This window comes from Vigna umbellata, chromosome 7 (genome assembly GCF_029865625.1).
Source record: "Vigna umbellata cultivar VRB3 chromosome 7, Vumbellata_1.0, whole genome shotgun sequence".
Lineage (NCBI taxonomy): Eukaryota > Viridiplantae > Streptophyta > Magnoliopsida > Fabales > Fabaceae > Vigna > Vigna umbellata.
The window spans coordinates 26,106,972-26,122,318 of record NC_142171.1 but is presented as its reverse complement, the minus strand read 5'-3'; the positions used below and the strand labels follow the sequence as shown (position 1 = coordinate 26,122,318).

General features: G+C 34.9%; 1 protein-coding gene and 1 pseudogene across 1 annotated transcript; both read left to right on the top strand.

Annotated features, from left to right (window-relative positions):
* The first annotated feature begins 1,223 nt into the window (after positions 1 to 1,223).
* LOC124834672 (receptor like protein kinase S.2 pseudogene) lies at positions 1,224 to 4,278 on the top strand (annotated as a pseudogene).
* A 1,004-nt stretch (positions 4,279 to 5,282) lies between these two features.
* Positions 5,283 to 15,064, top strand: LOC124834674 (eukaryotic translation initiation factor 4G-like). Its single transcript, XM_047309424.2, has 10 exons — positions 5,283 to 5,749; positions 7,938 to 8,074; positions 8,311 to 8,448; positions 8,543 to 8,613; positions 8,718 to 8,774; positions 9,055 to 10,248; positions 10,370 to 10,652; positions 10,945 to 13,342; positions 14,185 to 14,379; positions 14,461 to 15,064. The coding sequence occupies exons 1-10, from the start codon at positions 5,592 to 5,594 to the stop codon at positions 14,792 to 14,794; spliced, it is 4,965 nt and encodes a 1,654-aa protein (XP_047165380.2). The 5' UTR covers positions 5,283 to 5,591; the 3' UTR covers positions 14,795 to 15,064.
* The last annotated feature ends 283 nt before the right edge of the window (positions 15,065 to 15,347 follow it).

Here is a 15,347-nt window from a genome sequence, read left to right as displayed (position 1 = left end):
CTTTGTCCTATATCATGTCTATATTATAAAAAAAAGTCAACATGAAATTGATCTCTTTCAATAAGTTTCCTTTCGTATGTACACTTAAGAATTAAATTATTGTAAACATAATCACATATAAGAAATAGTTATGTACCAACTACATTGATATGCTTAGGGTTTTTGTTTTGATATCAAAATAATGAACCTAGTTTTTCTTTTATATATATATATATATATATATATATATATATATATATATATATGACAAAAGCATAGTTTTTCATTTGATTGAAGCATTCTTTGGCATGTAGCCAACATCGTTGATTTTCATTCATATTATTCAATTTTCATGGTTTCTAGTTACTTTTACTTTTACCAAGGAATATCTTTCTTCTTGGGTAAGAGAAGAGCACGTTATCATCTAGAATAATAATTTTTAATGATTAAATTGAAGAAAAGATGATTAACCATTAAGTTAGTGAGTTATCTTTTCCATGCTAACCATTAAGTTATGCATTTATTTACTTTCGACACGTAAAAGTGATCGCATCATATTTTGATTTTCTTAGTAAACCAAAACAACATGGAAAAAAAAGTACTTAATTAAATTAATTTGCTTTAAAAATATATTTTTCTCAAAACACTTCAGAAAAACAACTATTTTCCTTAATTTAAAACAGACACATATATACGACAGCTTAGTTTTTCCAACAATTACGCAAACGAGTTCGACAGTTTCAATGAAAAACTAAACGTGAAAGCAGATATCTCAACAACCTCGAGTTTTTAACTGAAACAAAGACTCAAAGTACGATATTTCTTTTTAACTTTTTATTATTTATTTATTGCTGTATTTTTTATTTAATATATGGGAAATAAAAAAGCTTCTGTACTTGTTTTTTTGTGAAGAATTGACAATGACTTTCGTTGACATAAAGCCAAAACTATGTTAGTTTTTTCTGTTGCTTCATCATTTTCATAGGAAGTTTTCTTTCTCCTTTTTATCAACTTTTACTTTTCACATGAATTTGCATGTTAAAAACCTTCTACCTTTGTCACAGATCACATTGCTTCATCGTTAATCAAGTGTTCCAAAAACCGTTCAACTCAGTTTGATCTACTTGTTAAATAAGCTTTAATCCCTGCATGATTCTTCAAGAACTTGAATTTTAACTTTTAAACTATAGAAACTAAAACTTAATATGAATAACACATGAAGTGGACAGTGATAATACAAAAGAATAATGATTTTGGAGACGTCATGTCAGAGGTGGTGGTAGGTTCCAATTTGGCAAATGGTTGCACTCAATTCAACCGTGCAAACTTAACGCGTTGAATAAATCCATTAACAATGGCATTGCCATCATCGTCAAATACCCAAACTTCAACATCCTTTTCCACGCAGCATTAGCACTAATGCCATTCATTGCAATCTCCATGTCCTAGCTAATTGCTTATGCTTTCAACATCCATATTCTCACAACAAACACAACACAAGCTATGCAGCTTACACACCTGTGCCTTGTCATGCCCTCAGACTATGATAAACTAGAGCCACTTCATGCAACCCCACCAAAACATAAAGGGACACAGAAAAAAGTTAAGGCCAAAAAGGACTTCAAAGGGGCATGTGGAGGCCATGTTGTTGCTACCCTTCAAGGTTCCTTAACGAGGTTGTGTGAGTCAAAGTGGTGGAGTCTATGCCAAGATGGTGCAAGAGAAAGCAAGCAGATCAAGGCTTCATCTTGTGTGTTTCATGATATTGAGGGTGTGCAGCTCTCTTCAAAGATTGGAAGGGACAGCAACAATCCAAGGATTTTCAGCTACGCTGAGCTGTACATAGGGTCAAGGGGTTTTTCTGAGGAGGAGGTTCTTGGAAGTGGAGGTTTTGGCAAAGTGTACAAAGCTGTTATGCCTAGTGATGGAACAGTGGTGGCTGTGAAGTGTTGCTTGGCAGGGAAAGGTGGCCAGTTTGAGAAGACTTTTGCGGCAGAACTAGCAGCAGTGGCACACCTTCGCCACAAGAACCTTGTTCCCTTGAGGGGTTGGTGTGTTTTTGAGGATCAACTTTACCTTGTGTATGACTACATGCCTAATCTCAGCCTTGACCGGGTGCTGTTTCGGAAGAACTTGAAGGAGGAGCCACTTGGGTGGGTGAGGCGTGGCAAAATTGTGAAGGGTTTGGCATGTGCGTTGCACTATCTTCATGAGCAGTTGGAGACTCAGATCATTCACAGGGATGTGAAGACCAGCAATGTGATGCTTGATTCCCACTACAATGCTAGGTTGGGGGACTTTGGCTTGGCAAGGTGGCTTGAGCATGAGCTTGAGTACGAGTATGAGACTAGGAAAGAAGCATCAACATCAAGCAAGTTTGAGAATTTCAGGTTGAGTGAGACCACAAGGATTGGTGGCACAATTGGGTACTTGCCCCCTGAGAGCTTCCAGAGAAGGAGTGTTGCAACCTCAAAATCTGATGTTTTCAGCTTTGGAATCGTTGTGTTAGAGGTGGTGTCTGGAAGGAGGGCCATCGATCTCACATACCCTGATGAGAAAATCATCTTGGTTGATTGGATCAGAAGGCTCAGTGATGAAGGGAGAGTCGTTGATGCTGGGGATACAAGGCTGATATACGGTTCCTACAAGGCTTTTGAGATGGAGCATTTGATTCACATAGGCCTTTTGTGCACACTCCATGACCCTTTGTTGAGACCAAGCATGAAGTGGATTGTAGAAGCACTTTCTGATATGTCAAATAAGTTGCCAACACTCCCTTCGTTTCACTCCCATCCTATGTACATCTCTTTGTCTTCTTCATCTGAGACTAGTCCAAGCAGCTCAAAAGGGACTGGCTCAGGCACAGGAACAGAAAGTTCTAGCAATCATTCTAGTTCCATTTCAAAATATGTCACTGCCACAGGAGATACCATATATGTAACAGCTGAAGCTGAACAGAGAAACGGTGGAACTAACTCTTGTAAGAGTAGCAAGAGAACGATGCATAAGCAGACATCATTTTCTGTGGTTCAAACACCTAGGGAGATACCATTCAAGGAGATTGTTTCAGCCACAGAGAACTTCTCAGAGTCCAAAAGGGTGGCCGAGTTAGACTTTGGAACTGCTTACCATGGCATCCTAGATGGCCACTGCCATGTCATGGTGAAACGCCTTGGCTTGAAGACATGCCCTGCACTGCGCCAAAGATTTTCCAATGAGCTAAGAAACCTTGCAAAACTTCGCCACAGGAACTTGGTGCAGCTCAGAGGATGGTGCACTGAGCAAGGAGAGATGCTTGTGGTGTATGATTACTCAGCCAGAAGATTTCTCAGCCACCAACTTCACCATCATATCAATGGTACTAAAAAGGGTTATTCTGTTCTGAAATGGCATCATAGGTATTACATAGCGAAATCACTTGCATCTGCACTTCTCTATCTGCATGAGGAATGGGATGAACAGGTCATTCACAGGAACATAACCTCTTCAGCAGTGACTCTTGAACCTGACATGACCCCAAGACTAGGTAGTTTTGCTCTGGCTGAGTTTCTTTCAAGGAATGAGCATGGCCATCATGTGATCACCACCAGGAACAAGTCTGTTTGTGGGATTTACGGCTACATGTCACCAGAATATGTGGAATCAGGAGAAGCAACGGTGGCTGCTGATGTTTATAGTTTTGGTGTGGTGGTGCTTGAGATTGTGAGTGGACTTAAGGCTGTGGATTTTAGGCAACCTGAGGTGCTTTTGGTGAAGAAGGTTCATGAATTTGAGATGAGAAAAAGATCACTTGAGGCACTAGCAGATACAAGACTAAATGGAGAATACAATCACAAGGAGCTAATGAGATTGGTGAGGTTAGGAGTTGCATGCACCCGTTCTGACCCAAAACTAAGACCAAGCACAAGACAGATAGTGAGCATCCTTGATGGAAATGAGAAATTAATCATGGGGGAGAACATGGAGAGCAGGGAAGATTGGAGAGAAAGAAACGCTTGTTCTCTGTCTCTGGTCAAGAGAATCCAAGCTCTAGGAATACAATGAAAAGTTGCACAAGAAAATGAAGGAACAAAATGGACAATGATGATTTGTAACATAGAAAGCTTGTCTGTAACATAGAGTTGTTTTTAACATTGTATATTTGTATTTCTTGGAAGCACATATTAATAAGATCACTTTATATATATAATAGATATAAACTTTACTGGTTTTAAAATAGAGTTAAGCTTAAATTCACTTTATGATATCAGATTCTTGACTTAGAGTCTATCTGAGTAAAATTTATTGGTTATTGTTTCATCCACTATTAGATCGCTATTTAACCATTCATCTCGAAGTTCAAGTCAAAACATTGAGTACAATATAGGACTATTATCTCTTGATTGTATAACAGAGATAATGAATGCATCAGCATATATTTATGCTAAAGCAGGATTTATTCTATACTTTTTCAGTTTCAAGAACATATTGTATACGATTTTGTTATGATAACAATTTCAACAGAGTGAAGGAAAACATTCTGATTTTGTCTAGTTCAAGGCAATACACAGTGAATGAACACAATGTAATATCAAACACTCTTTCTTAAGTTGTAAAATTGTCATGTTTTCCTTTTATTTTCCTTCATCGAAAATGTGATATAAATGGGCTTAGTCCAATTTGTTTTATTTGCTAAATGTCACACCACTCAATTCTTTGGTCCAAAATTATTTAATTAATTAGGGACCTTTTTGCAATATTACAAATTAGTTAGGGACTAAAATGTAATTATTAAAAATATTCAGGAATTACATTGCAAATAAAAAAGGTTAAGTAGGAACCAATTTGCATATAAAGTATTTAGGGACTAATTTCAATTTAAAAAGTTTCAGGAAGTTATATACAGTTACAAAAAATCTTTGAGAAATGAATAGAAAAACACTCAATTTCTTATAAGAGTAATATTTTATTAGTTTCTCACTTTCAAACAGTTTAAATGTTTTTGTATTATTATTTTAGTGATTCATTTTCATAATTATGTCCAAATACATAGTAATATATTTAATAAACATTTGAAGAAATGTAAATTTATTAATGTAAAGGTGATGAAACATTAATGTTATACTAGTATAAAACTCTTGTATAAATATAAGATTATCAAACTCACACTCACCAAACTAAACTACACAAATTTCATTATGAAAAAAAAATAGATCCACATTTATATAAAAACAAGAATAAATATGATTTAATAATAAAGTAAAGAAAAAGAGAGAAAAATAAGGGAGTGTGAGTAAAAGGTGTCAAAAAATCCGCAACTCATTGGAATTGTGTGTATTTGTGTGAGATGATCTCCTAAAAAGGCTATTTCTTCTTTTGACCCTTCCCTCACTCCACACTGTAAGCTATTTGTTTGGGTTTTTCTCTTCTCTTTCTTTTTTTATTTTTATTTTTATTTTTTTTATATTTTTTATATTTTTTTTCTCTAACGAAACAAAATCATACGCACACTACACTCTTTCTCACTCTGTTTTTCTCATTCGTTTTTCGACGATTCGGTTTTCTCTGCGTTTTTTCTCTTTCCTTGTGGAAGAAACTGCATTGCTGTGAGGTGTTCGAAGGGGTTGGGATATATGTCCTTCAATCAATCAAAGGTGGAAAAGAACGACGTCGTTTACAGAAGAAACGGACGATCATCCACCTTTAACCAGCAAAGAGGTTCCTACGGCAAAGCTGCTGGCGATGGCGGTGGAATCGCGCCGTCAAACAATTCATTATCCACTGCCCGAAGGTGAGTTTAGGCTTGCCATTCACATTTTGCATGTGTTGTCTTTCGTCGTTAAATTTTGATTGATCTTGTAGTAATAATGTCGCCAATGTGGATGTGTTTTAGAGTGTGAAGTGCACTGTTGTAATGGATAAAAAAGAATGAACATTGTGATTGTTATATAATTATATGATATATACGTATATATAATATGGTGTGTAACACTGTTTGCTGATAATAAAAAAAATGGTGTGTAACACTGTAGTTAATTGTTTTTCTGTGATTAATGATGAAGGATGTGGATTGAGATTTTATTTTTGGAATTTAGATGCATTATAGAGTGTGAAGTGTAATGATATAAATAAGTGTTGACATTGTGATTTTGATAAAAAAAAAAAGTGAGAATCATAATTTATATTTAGTTGTTTGTAGATTAGTTTTGAAGGATGTAGATTCGGGATTTTCTTTTTAATCTGGATAAGTTTTAAACTGGGAATAGTAATTTTGTAATTTTTGAGAATAGTTTAGTGTTGACGTTGTCATTGAGATATAATATGCAACAAATTGTAATGATACTGTAATTGATTGTTTGTAAAATAGTATTGAAGATGTTGATTGAGACTTAATTTGTTGATTTTGTGAATTTTTTTTTTAGTGTTTGAAGGTAGGTAGAATAAAGTTGGTTTTGGAGATTTGGATTTTGTTTTTATCTATACTTTATATGAAGGGGATAAAACATTTTTTTTTCAGTTTTGGTGTCATTATTCAACAAGACTATTTACCCTTTATTGAATGAATATAATTTTATTGTTTGATAAAATACATAACAGACACGCATAGGTGGGAATGGATGTGTTTACACGAGTTGTTTGAATGCGGTTTACAGTGTATTAAGTGTAACAGCAATGTGTTTTAATTGATAAAAGGAATTAATGAAATTGTAACATTGTGATTGAGATAACATATGTGATCAAATATAATCAATTATTGTATGTGAAATAATATTAAAGGATCTGGATTGATGTTTATTCATCAACTTGGTTGTGTTTTAGAGTTTAAAGTGTGTTAATTTGAATGAAAAAAATTAAGTTCTGACATTATGCTTGTGATAAAATATGAAACAAATTGTAATTGTTTTTAAAATAGTTGAAGGGTGTGGGTTGATTTTTTATTTTTTTTGAATTTAGATGTAGAGGGTAAAATTTAATGTTAAAATATATAAAAAGAATTAAGCGATACTATGTAACAAATTAATAACATGTTTGTAGAGGGGTGATGAAGGGTGTAGATTGGGATTTTTTTTTTAATTTAGATACATTTTTTGAGTGCAAGGTATGATGTTATGATTGATGAAAACTATTAAATGCTGTGATTGTGATAAAATATTTAACAGACTGTAACTAATCATTGTTTGCTTAATTTATACGGTTGGAGGGTGTAGATTAGCTCTAGTTTTTTCTAGTGAAATTTGGTTGCATTTTAGATGTCTTGTTATGATGGATGAAAAGAATTAAATATTGATATTATTGTTACGATAAGAGTATATAATTAATCCTATTATGATGGTTATGATTGAGATTTCCTTTTCTTGCTTTTTTTTTGTGAAATTGGAATGTGATTTAGAGTTCAAAATGTATGTAAATTAGGATTTTATTTTGTTGACTTTGTAGAATTTGTTGTGTTTTAATCTATGAAGTGTAATATTATAATGGATGAAAAAATTCGAGTTTTATATTGTTAATATGTATGTGCGTGTGTGTTATAAATTATATATTATGACTATGATTAATTGTTATTAGTAGAATAGTGTTTTAAGGTGTATATTGAGATTTTTCTGGAATTTGGATCTGTTTTAGTACGCAAAGTGCAATGTTATTCGGGTGAAAGGAATTAAACACTGACATTGTGATAATATATGTACCGAAGTATGTATAACATTTATTCAATAGTGTTGAAAAGTATAGATTAGGATTCTTTTGTGGAATTTAGATGTGTTTTTGTGTGTAATAGGTAGTGTTAAATGAATGGAAAAGTTAAATGTATGTACATTGTATGTGATTAATTATAAAGTTGTGAAAACCTTCTATTTTCTCTTTTTTGTGACATGTGGTTTGATGATTCGTTACTTAAACTATTTTTTCCACACCATTATGATTTGTGTATTTTTTTTTCTTCATTATTGGTTATTGATTATGCATGTTGATTGTTATAGTTTTAACAAGAAGTCTAATAATGCACAAGGTGGACAATCTAGGCTAAATCCTTCCCAGGGAAATTCAACAGAATCAAATAATGCATCTGCTGCTCGGAACATTAGTAATGGTATCCATGGACAGTCCCACTTACATGGTAAGATTTAGGAGTAATATTTATTTATTTCTGGGAAAAAATGTAATTCTTGTCTTCATTGATTTTTAGTGTCAGGTTACGTTCCTCTGTAGAATTTTTCTGAAGAATTATTTTTGAAACATCCTTCCCTCTTTTTTTAATAGGATAATCTTCCGATGTTGTTGAGGTGATTAAGTGTTTTATAAAAATTGATTTTTTTTTTTGTATGTAATTCATGCATTTGTGTGGCATTATAGGTGCACCAGATGGGCCAATTACAAAGTCATCTGAATCATCAGCTGGGCATAAGAGCACTGGAATTGTTCCAAAGGCTGAAACTGCTACATTGCCCCCTTTAATTTCTGATCCAGTACTTCCCACAAGCCTTGCTAAGGGTATGTTAGTCTTGTAAGATTTTGTTGTGTACATTAGCAGTTAGTTATGTTGTGTGTGAGATTTGTGAAATATCAATACACATGTCTGTACCAGGAGATGATGAGTCTAAGGCATTCCCTTTTCAATTTGGATCCATTGTTCCTGGCGTCATTAATGGGATGGCAGTAAGTTTCTTCTACATTAATTGATTAGAATATGGTGCATTACACATTTTGTGGATTTTTGACATAAGTAGAGTAATTGATCATGTTACTGTTCTTTTGTACAGATTCCTGCTCGTACAAGTTCAGCTCCTCCTAGTTTTGATAAGCAGAAGCCTGATCAGGTATGCATTTTTTTTTCACTTCCTTTCCTTAATTTTTGTACTATCATTCAAAGAGTTACTATCCCCTCTCCATTCAAAAGTGAAGAGCATTTCTTTTAGATTTTATCCTACAAAGATGATCTGATTTATATTTTATACATGAAATAAGATCCTTATTCTTTTCGTATGTCTAATTGAAGTTGACATTACTAGTGATATTAGTATTCAATAATTGAAGATGAACTTTTTCTATGTCTTTCCATACTAAGGAATGTTGGAGGTATAATTCCTTGACTTTCAGGCTCTTGATGACTCTGACAAATCTGTGTCTTCGGATCCAATTCCTCCTGTTCCAAAGCAGCAGAAATCACACGAGAAAGATGCTGGTGTCAATGAGCAATCTAACGTTGAGATTAAGGACAACAAGGATTCTGAGGTGTCAATTTTAACCTCAGTAAATCAGATGTCAAAACCCTTTGTTGCTCCTGTAACTGGGATTTCAGTCTCAACTTCATATCACCAATCACAGGCTCCTTTACAGTTTGGAGGTGCTAAACCACAGATTCAATCTCATGGCATGACAACAACGTCCATCCAAATGCCTATACCGATGCCTTTACCAATTGGTAATGCTACACAAGTGCAACAGCCGGTTTTTATTCCAGGTCTTCAACCTCATCCAATGCATCCTCAAGGGATCATGCATCAAGGCCAAAACATTAGTTATTCTCCTCAAATGGGTAATCAATTAGGCAACATGGGCATTGGCATAGGTTGTCAATATCCACAGCAGAAAGGAGGAAAATTTGCAAGTCCTCGGAAAACTACCCATGTAAAGATAACTCATCCTGAGACACATGAAGAGTTAAGACTTGATAAAAGGATGGATGCATTCTCAAATGGTGGGTCATCTTGTGTTAGACCACATCCTAACATACCTTCTCAATCCCAGCCTGTTAAATCTTTTCCGGCTTCTCATCCTATGAACTATTTTCCATCCAACTCGTATAATACAAATTCTCCTTATTATCCACCTAATTCTCTCCCATTAACAAGTAGCCCAATGACTCCTAATTGTCAACCAACAACATTTAATTTTCCTCTGCACCATGGTCCCCAAGGTGTGAGTTTTATGAATTCATCTTCACATGGTTCCTCGCCTACTAATAAAACTAGCACTCCAGCAGGGATTACATCTATGACCATTAAGCCTAATGGTACAACTTCTATAGTGGACTCCTCCTTGTCGAATTCCTGTATTGCTGATGTTCAAAATGGAGAATCCCCTGGTTCAACAATATCTTGTGATGTTAGCTCCTCTGTGCTGCAAAAAGGATCAGAAACCTGTTCAGAAGTTTCTCCACAACAATCTAAGTTTTCTAGTGATTTTGTCACAAATGTGTCTAATAATGAAGGTGGAAGGGAATCTCTCGCTATCTCCAACTCTTTGAAGGATAAAAAACCAGGGAAGAAAGATCAAATAACACAAAATCAGGTATATGCGTGAAGAATTATTCATGCACACAAATGCACACTTGAATGTAAAGGATGTACTTTTCAGTATTATGTGATCTTGGTGTGCTTGAATATAAGGTGTACTGTGTCTTTTGCCACAGGTTTCTGTACTATCTCCCACAATGGACTCTATACGTTCTGGAGTTGTTGATCAAAATATATCTGATATTGGAGTACCCGATGCTTTAGGAACTAAAAAAAATTATTCTGCAGCAATTACTATTGAAGATCTTCCAGGATCTGATACAATTTCAACTGGTGTTGAAGTGGAGACCAATGGGTCTGTAGACGCTTCTGCTTATGTTTCAGTGGAAGGATGTGGTGCACAAACTATTGACAAAGTTCACAATCAGATGCCTGATAAGACATATAAATTAGTTGAAGGTAAAAAAAAATAAAAAAATTAAAGCCTTATGATAAAAGTGATGTGTCATCTCCTAAAGTATACAAACAATATTAAATTTAATGGAACAAAAATTAAAGTAATAAAAGATCTTGCAAATTTGAGCATTTTGAGAATTCTATTACAATAAGATGAATTTGCAAATTTTAATAAACAATATGATAGAGTCAGTGATAATTTAGGCACGTCTGCCCTGGCTGCATCGAGTTATTTATTCTAGAGATGTCTCTTTTATTAGAAATGGTAGATTAGTTACAAATTATTTTGATTCAGGAAACTTTGGCTCATCAGATCTGCAGTCTACTGATCTTCCAAAAACAACACTAAAGCATTTTAAGAACGATTCAGAGAATGTTGATGTTGAGTCAGGTACCAAGGATAGACCAATTATAGAACCAAATAAGGTGAAAAACCAATCTAAAGGAAAGAAGAAGAGAAGAGAGATACTTCAGAAAGCAGATGCCGCTGGGTCAACTTCTGATCTTTATAATGCATACAAGGGACCTGGGGAAAAGAGAGATGTCTTAAGTTCTGAGAGCAAGGAAAGTGTTACTAGTCCTCTAAGCTTGAAACAATTTGATGTTGGTCAGTCTGATATTAAAGCCAGTGAGAAATGTGATCATAATAAAGTTGAGCTTGATGATTGGGAGGATGTTGCTGACATGTCTACCCCTAAACTGGAGGTTCATGACATATCTCAAAAAGTAGGTGAAGGACATGGAAGTACAACCAAAAAATATTCACGTGATTTCCTTCTGAAATTTGTAGAGCAGTGCATTGATCTTCCTGAAGGTTTTGAAATCACTGCAGACATTGGAGCTTTGATGAATGCCAATATTGGCGGCTCTCATATTTTTGAGCGTGATTCACATCCTAATCCTGGAAGAGCTGTAGGTGGGTTGTCTCGGATGGATCGTCGTGGCGATGTGATTATGGAGGACGATAGATGGAACAGAGTTTCTGGTTCTTTTCGTTCTGGACGTGGTCCAGAAGGCACCGGAGGAAATTCAGGATTTCGATATGGCCATGGAGGCAACTTTGGTGTTTTAAGGAATCCTCGTGCACAAACACCTCTACAATACGGTGGAGGGATCCTTTTTGGGCCAATGCAATCTGGGGGAAATCAAGGTGGAAGAAATATCCCTAATGGGGAGAGATGGCAGCGATCTGCTAGCTTCCAGCAGAGGGGTTTAATTCCTTCTCCAAACCAAACTCCTTTACAAATAATGCACAAAGCTGAGAATAAGTACGAAGTGGGTAAAGTGACAGATGTGGAAGAGGTAAAACAGAGGCAGTTGAAAGCTATCTTAAACAAACTAACACCACAAAATTTTGACAAACTCTTTGAAAAGGTGAAAGAAGTTAATATTGACAATGCAATCACCCTCATCGGTGTCATTTCACAAATATTTGAGAAAGCTCTTATGGAACCTACCTTTTGTGAAATGTATGCCAACTTTTGTTTACATTTGGCTTCTGAGTTGCCTGATTTTAGTGAGGACAATGAAAAAATAACTTTTAAAAGGTTATTATTGAACAAGTGCCAAGAGGAATTTGAGAGGGGTGAAAGGGAAGAAGAAGAAGCAAATAAGGCTGATGAGGGTGAGGTTAAGCAGTCTACTGAGGAAAGGGGAGAAAGAAGAGTTAAGGCAAGAAGACGAATGTTGGGAAACATTAGATTGATTGGAGAACTATATAAGAAGAAAATGTTGACAGAGAGGATAATGCATGAGTGTATCAAGAAGTTACTGGGTCAATATCAAGATCCAGATGAAGAAAACATTGAAGCTTTGTGCAAGCTAATGAGTACTATTGGGGAGATGATTGACCATCCAAAAGCCAAGGAACATATGGATGCATATTTTGAAAGGATGAAGTTATTATCAATCAACATGAATTTATCTTCTAGGGTGAGGTTCATGTTGAAGGATGCCATTGATTTGAGAAAGAATAAATGGCAACAAAGGAGGAAAGTAGAAGGTCCCAAAAAGATTGAGGAGGTACATAGGGATGCTGCTCAGGAAAGGCAATCCCATGCTGGTAGGTCAAATCGTGGTCCTGGTAACAATCAATCAAGTAGAAGGAATCCCATTGATTTTAGTCCAAGAGTGTCGTCTTCTAATTCTCAAATGGGTGGATTATGTGGTCTTCCAACTCAAGCACGTGGCTATGGTGGCTCTCAGGATGCTCAATTTGAAGAACAACAATCTTATGAAGCTAAGACTTTGTCAGTTCCTTTGCCTCAAAGATCTTTAGGAGATGACTCTATAACCTTGGTACCTCAAGGTGGTCTTGCTAGGGGAATGTCTATGAGAGGATCAACCACAATTTCCAATCTTCCAATATCTGATGTGGTTCCTGTGCCTAGAGACCCTCATATAATGACTGCAGGTCTTAATGGTCAGAGTAATTCATCAGAGCGCACACAATATAACTCAATGGAGGATCTTGGGTCAAGACGTGGTACTAACAGGTCTTTAGGTCCATCTACTCATGATCAATCAATTGCCCCTGAGCATAATGTAAACCATGGTAACAGAAACTTGAAGAGTGTTTCACCTGCTGCTCAATTGCAAGGATCCATAATCTCTCAGAATTCTTATTCAGATAAGATTGTGTCAGAAGAAGAACTGAGAGACATGTCCTTGTCAGCCATAAGAGAATACTACAGGTTTTTTTTTTCTTTTCACTTTTTTCTCTACAGCACGTTTTTTCTCCTAGTTACAACTTATGTGGCCAGTTATATTCTTTTTGGGAAGCTTAAACAAACAAATTACTGCACACATACGATCTAGGTAAAACCATTTTATATTAGAAATGTTCAATTTTTCCTGGTGGGAATCTTTTTTTTCTTATTTTTTTTAATGTGTCTTGTTTTTCAAATATAAATATGGCAGGTTGACCTACATCTAAACATGATCTCTTATTTGTATAAAAATATAAATGTGTTTGGATGACATAGGTATTGGTCTCATAGGTGGGTAAACCCGACAACTGAACCGCAGTATAACTTGCCTAGGTGGTAAGTTCAATCATCTAAACCACTCCACCATTTACAGGTTCACCTAGTAGGTTCAACCCAACCCACTTTTTCAACCCTATATGTATCCAACTTACAATTTTTTTTGCATACATATAGACATTATCTCATAATGGTACCAAAATTTTATTTTTCTATTCATTGGAGGATTGAACTTTTAATACTTAAATTAAATGACTCCTGAACAATATCGTAGGAGCAGTTGGAGCGGTGTTGAAATATTGTCCTATATTTGTGTTGGATTTAGAAAGGAGGTTATGTGAAGTTTCTTTTTGCAGCTATATCAAATTCATGAATCTTTGTTTTTTGTTACAACTTTGTCATGACGAATTTTTATGCTATGTGTATTGTATTCCATTGGCCAAATTACATATGTTAATTTTTTTCCTTCATTTTTTGAATTTATACTTGTGAATTTAATTCCCACTGTTCTCGTCATTTAATGATCTTAATAAAACTTATGCAATTTTCAGTGCTAGAGATGAGAAAGAACTTGTTTTGTGTATCAAAGATTTGAACTCTCCAAGCTTTTATCCTTCTATGGTTTCTCTCTGGGTCACAGATTCATTTGAGAGAAAAGACACAGAAAGAGATCTTCTTGCCAAACTACTTATCAACCTAGTGAAATCTCAACATCACACCTTGAGTCAAGTCCAACTCATCAAAGGGTAAGATTGATTTAACCATAGTAGGGAAAATCCATTTATTATGAAGGCAACTATCAATTGATTCCTTTGTATGTTGGCTAGGTTTGAATCTGTTCTCTGTACATTGGAGGATGTCGTTAATGATGCCCCTAGAGCAGCTGAGTTTCTTGGCCTAATTTTTGCTAAAGTCATAATAGAGAGAGTAGCTACTTTTACTGAGATTGCACAATTAATACATGATGGTGGAGAAGAGCCTGGTAGTCTCTTAGAAATTGGACTTGCAGGTGATGTTCTTGGAAGCACGTTGGAGGTAATTCAAAATGAAAAGGGTGACGTGCTTCTAAATGAGATTCTTTCAGGAAGCTCTAATTTCCAATTGAAAACTTTCCAGCCACCTAATGCTAAAATATCAAGGAAGTTGGAAAAATTTATTTAGATAGTAGTTATGCTTATTGAATGTCTTTTTGTGTAGAAGGGAAAATTGTTTTGACTAGTGTTTTTTTGGGTACTCAATTTGCAGAGAATGGTTTTTCTCTGTGGAATGGGTGAATAGAGTTTTTTTTATATGGGATTCTTTATTTTTATATTCTTTTCCATCATCTTTACTACAATTGTAAGACGTTCATTTAATCATAAGAAATTCTAGGTATAGTCATGTTTTTTTTTACATATTTCTTTATATCAAAGGTTCGATGAACCTCAACAATATTATTTTCACATCATTCCTAGTTGTATTTCATTAATGTTTAGAAAATAAAAAACTGTATAATCTTAGTTGGTAATATAGATTTGCTGGGATCGAAAGCAAAAAATTCATCCTGTTCTTATATTTATTGCCTAACTTTTTAATTTTTATTATCTCCCAAAATTATCCATAATGAACAATAAAAGTTAAAAATGTTTTTACTGTAATTATAATGTGTAACATCCCAAAATATAGTAATCACCATAATTTAGAATTAATTACAATTAACAGTTAAAACATGCAG

What these genes read in the sequence shown, in the direction of transcription:
- LOC124834674 (XM_047309424.2), top strand. Translation starts at nt 5,592, where the DNA reads ATGTCCTTCAATCAATCAAAGGTGGAAAAGAACGACGTCGTTTACAGA. An exon ending in GCGTCATTAATGGGATGGCA is followed by an intron (nt 8,614 to 8,717) that starts GTAAGTTTCTTC and finishes TCTTTTGTACAG; the next exon opens with ATTCCTGCTCGTACAAGTTC. An exon ending in ATCAAATAACACAAAATCAG is followed by an intron (nt 10,249 to 10,369) that starts GTATATGCGTGA and finishes CTTTTGCCACAG; the next exon opens with GTTTCTGTACTATCTCCCAC.